This window comes from Belonocnema kinseyi, chromosome 7, assembly GCF_010883055.1.
Source record: "Belonocnema kinseyi isolate 2016_QV_RU_SX_M_011 chromosome 7, B_treatae_v1, whole genome shotgun sequence".
Classification (NCBI taxonomy): domain Eukaryota; kingdom Metazoa; phylum Arthropoda; class Insecta; order Hymenoptera; family Cynipidae; genus Belonocnema; species Belonocnema kinseyi.
The window spans coordinates 19,604,186-19,609,273 of NC_046663.1; the positions used below are offsets into that span (position 1 = coordinate 19,604,186).

Genomic DNA, 5,088 nt, shown 5'->3' on the forward strand with positions numbered 1-5,088 from the left:
TTTAACGAAGGAAATTAGTATTCTTAAATAAAGGATGCATTTTCAACAAAATAGATGATTTTCTTAATTAATTGATTTAATTTTCAAGCAAAATTGGATTTTTTAAAAACAAATTAGTTGAATTTTCAACTAAATCTTTCAGTTTTATACCAAAATTTTGAATTTTCTACAAAATATTTGAATTTTCAACCAAAATAGTTGAACTTTCATCCTAAAAACACGATATTTCAATCAAATAGAGAATTTTTTAACTAAATAGTTAAATTTTCCACTAAAAATGTTAATTTTTAACAAAAGAAATTAATATTCTTGAATAAAGGATGAATTTTCAACAAAATAGATGAATATTCTACGAAAAAAATATAAATTCTCTACGAGAAATTCAATAGTACATATTTCAATGAAAAATTATTTAAATTTGTTATCAAAAACAGTTGAATTTGAACAAAAAACACGAAATGTCAACAAAAAAGTTGAATCCTTAACAAAAAATATTCGTTGTTGAAGAAAATGGTTAACTTTTTAACAAAATATTTACATTTTTAACAAAAATTTGAATTTCAAACAAAATAATTAAATTTTAACCCAAAAAAGTGAAATTTTCAATTTAAAAAAAAAAATAATTTTTAATTCAGGAATCAGTTTTCAATTCAGAAAAAAACGCGAATTTTCAACAATAAAGTTCAATTCTCACACAAAAAAGAGTAGTCTTTAACAAAAAGTGTTAACTTTTTAAAAACATTGTTTAAAAATTTTTTTAAATTATCTATTTTTTGTGGAAAATTAAGCTATTTGTTTGCAAATTCAAATGTCCAGATGCGATGCAATACTGAAATTCGAGTAGCTATACTCGCCGGAGAAAGAAGAAGAAGAAGAAGAGTTTTCTCGTTCAGTATCAGATTGCATTGGATTGGCTGCCAATTTGAAATGTTGTGGAATCGAAGGAAGTTTACTTACTAATTCGTATGCAGAAGAAGTCTGGAGGCGATTGCTCGAGTCCGTACGTCCTGCCTCGATTTCTTCGGCATCAACAATCCACGTGAAATCGGGTCTGGGGTTGGCATTTATGGTCACGTTCACTACTCCTTGTTGTCCAATCACGTATCCGAAACGCTCAATGTTGGGCTGGGGTTGCGGTGGATCTATTTTAACAAGAAAAAAAAAATACTGGCTTTAGAATTTTCTTATTTACCGACAATATTGTTCATTTAGGTTTAATTAATATTCTGAATTGGGCTTAATACAAAAGTCTTGTTTTTAAGCCTTAAAGTGCATTTGGGGTCTTCTATACCCCAACAAATCGAACAATCAAACGACGTTCAGAATCTAACAAAATCGAGTAAGTGTCGCCATCTACCACTAATTGAGATCATTAACTTCAGATTTAGGAGGTAGAGGGGCGCGCCAAGTCTGGGTGTATATAACCCACAGTGTACACAGTGACCAAAAAAGTGGTTTTTGAGCAGACATTTTTCCTAAACAATTTTTGATTAATACAAAATAATCAGCAGTCAAAGATCCGTCACTTGTAATGCACACATACACACACACACACACACAATTTTTTATGTTCCTCTTCTGTACTTCAATGTATTTTTTACTATTTCTACGTTTTTCATAAAATAAATTGATTAAATATATCAAAAACTTGATCATCCATTTGGCCTTTTTTGCCATAAAAATTGACTCTTCAATTTGGAAAATAATTATCTTTTTTGGAAGCAGCAATATTGCAGTAATTTTTTTTTTTTATGAAAACATAGTATCTTGAGAATGTAAATCTACATTTTTAGATCCAAATATTACAAATTACCTTATTTATAAATTTTTTAGTAAAAAAAAATCCATTTTTTATGGTTTTCTCTTCAATCTTTTTTTTGTAACAAATAAGAAATTAATAAGTCATTATAACACCAGGTTTATCTGATAATTTTTTGGCAACTAAATATTTAATAGGAGCTGAAAAAATCAGCTTTGAGCATGCATGGGTCTTTAACACCCAGTGTGAAGTTTACGTGATTCCTGGGAAGTATCCACTTTAAGGGCTACAATTCTGCGAGATCTTCAGATTTTATATGTAGGTCTTGCGTTGCAAAAAAAATCTAAGAAATTCAATTCAATTTGAAAACATTACACTGACCGCAGAATAATTTTACAACAAATCCTTATAGAATTATAAATTTGTGAAAATGAATTTTTAATCATTATTGAATTTGACACAATTTTCATTTAAGTTAAGATACGATTTTAACGATTTCAAAATATTTTAATGAAATCAAAATATATTAGAATTTTTCAAATATTTCAAAAAATTACTATAGATATCAAAGATTACAAAAGATGTTAAATATTTCAAAACATTTCACAAAGACTTGAATAGATTTTACAGAGATTTAGGATTTATAAAAATTAGAATAGATGTTAAAGGTTTCAATTTATTTTACAAAGGTTTCAACGATTTTGTTATTTTGACAAGGATTTTAAAGATTTCAAAAATATTTCAAAATGGTGACAAAATTTCATAAAGTTTTAAAACATTTTTATATTTTCATAAAGATTTCAAAGATTTCAAGGATTTCAATGTTTTTAAAAAATGTCAAAGATTTGATAAACTTTTGAAAAATCCAAAATATTTAATTGAGATATAAAAATTTCACAAATATTTCAAAAACTTTCGAAAATTTCAAAATACTTTACCAAGATTTATTAACTTCAAATATTACTAAATATAATCGAAAAGTTTTTCATTTTTGGTAAGGATTTAATAATTTGAAAAGCTTTTGAACATTTAAAAATATTTCATAAAGATTTCAAAGATTTCAGATTTCAAAAAAAACTTTTGAAAATTTTAAATATATTTGATAAAGATATGAAAGATTTCACAAAGGTTTCAAAGATTTTAATACTTTAACAAAGATTTAAAAGATGTTAATGTTTTAACAAATATTTCACAAAGATTTCAAATTTCAAAAAATTTTGAAAATGTCAAAATATATTTTATAAAGATACCAAAAATTCCACAAATATTTCAAAAACTTTCGAAAATTTCAAAATATATTTGATAAAAGTATGAAAGATTTCAAAAAGATTTTTCGAAATTTCAAAAACTTTTGAAAAATCCAAAATAGTGTATAAAGATAAAAAAGATTTTACAATTTCTAAAAATTTCTAAACATTTCAAAGATTTCAATATTATAAAAAATATTTCAGATTTTAAAAAATTATCCAAATTTCAAAAGATTTCATAAAGATTTTAATTTTTTGACAAATATTAAAGAGGTTTAACAAAATTAAATTTTAAAAATATAGATTTCAAAATGATTTCAAATATTTCAATGTTTTAACAAAAATTGTATAGATATAAAAATTTCGAAAATTTCAAAATACTTCCCAAGGATTTGAATTTTTTGACAATGAGTTCAAAGAATTTTAAAGATTTAAAAAATTTTAAAATATTTCAAGAAGATATAAAAGACTTCACAAAGATTTCCAACATTTAAAAAAAATTTGTAATTATTTCACAAAGATTTTAAAAATTTCGAAAAATTTCAAAACGTTACACAAAAGTTTAAATATTTGAAAATCGATTTCAAAAATTTCACCAAAATTTAAAAACTAAAAAATTCAAAAAATTTTAATATTTTAATACAGATTTAAGATTTGACAATTATTTCAGATTTATAAAATTTGTAAATTTCAAAATATTTCATAAGCGTCAAATATATCAAATGATTTATAATAAATTGACTGATTTCAATAGATTTTATAAAAGTTTCATAGATTTCAATGTTTAAACAACGATTTTAAAAATTTCAGAAGTATTTCAAAAATTTTAATCACTTCAAAAATTTTTTTTTTAAGATTTAAAAGATTTCTTGTTTCAATGTTTAAACACAGATTCCAAAATTCCACAAAGATTTTAATGTTTTGACAAACATTTCAAAGATTTTAAACACTTAAAAAAAAACTCAAAAATTTCCAAAGATTTCAGTTTTTAAAAACTAAAAAAATGCACAAGATTTTAATATTTTAACATAGATTTAAAAGATTTCAGATTTTAAAAACTTGTAAATTTCAAAATATTTCATAAACATCAAACATTTCACAAATTTCAAAAACTTCGCAAAAAAATTAATATTTTCAACATTTCAACAAAGAAATTAAATATTTCATGTAGATTTCAGTTATCAACAACTTTTGAAAAATTCAAAATGTTTCATAAGAAGACTAAAGATTTCATAAATTTAATTTTTTTTCAAATTTCAGAAATATTTAAGATTTAAAAAAAAATTCAAAATATTTCACCAAGATTGCAATAGATTAAAAAAATTTCAATCACTTGAAAAAAATTTCACAAAGATTTCAATAGATTTCACAGAGCTTTCGAACGTATTAATATTCGAAAAAATATTTCACAAAAATTTAATTATTTTCACAAATATTTCATAGATTATAAAGAATAAATTTTGTTGAAATCTTCCATAAAGATTTCAAATATTTAAAAAAAGGGTAAAATTATTTCATAGAAGTTTCAAAGATTTCAATGGTTTATCAAAGATTTTAGAGATATAATAAAGATTTCAAAAAATTTTGAAAATTTCAAAATACTTCAAAGACTTGAAAAGATTTCCAAGATTTTAAAAACTTAAAAATTTTCAAAATATTTCATTAAAAATAATAATAATAATAATAATATTTAATTTAAAAAAATTTAAATGTCCTACAATGATGTCAATATATTTCAAAAAAGTTTAAAAGATATAATAAAAATAAAAACCGTAAAATGTATTATAATAATAAATAAATAAAAGATTTGAATTTTATGAAAATAAATAATTAATAAAATGACTTACAGTGAACATCGAGTTGAACCTTGGTCTCTTTTGGTCGATCAAGTGCGATATGAGAAGCAACGCATTTTACTTCTCGGCCATGATCTGTCCATTCCAAGCTTCTTGAGACATTTTGAATATCGAGCTTAGCGTCATTTCCGGTCGGTTCGTGATAAAATGGACTATCTTCGCTAGTGAGTTTCTCATCCCCTAAAAACAACATTTACCAATTTTTCAACTTTAAATTAAAAAATAA

The 5,088-nt window shown here is 23.1% G+C and overlaps 1 protein-coding gene across 1 annotated transcript in view; it reads right to left on the reverse strand.

The window, feature by feature from the left end:
• The window catches only part of LOC117176359 (fasciclin-3), a 117,792-nt gene that overhangs the window by 65,109 nt on the left and 47,595 nt on the right, over window positions 1-5,088 (reverse strand). The window contains exons 5-6 of the mRNA XM_033366602.1: window positions 4,854-5,042; window positions 958-1,142 (exon numbers count right to left, since the gene is read on the reverse strand). Coding sequence (XP_033222493.1) covers window positions 958-1,142; window positions 4,854-5,042 — 374 coding nt within the window. The remainder of the gene's footprint in view (window positions 1-957; window positions 1,143-4,853; window positions 5,043-5,088) is intronic.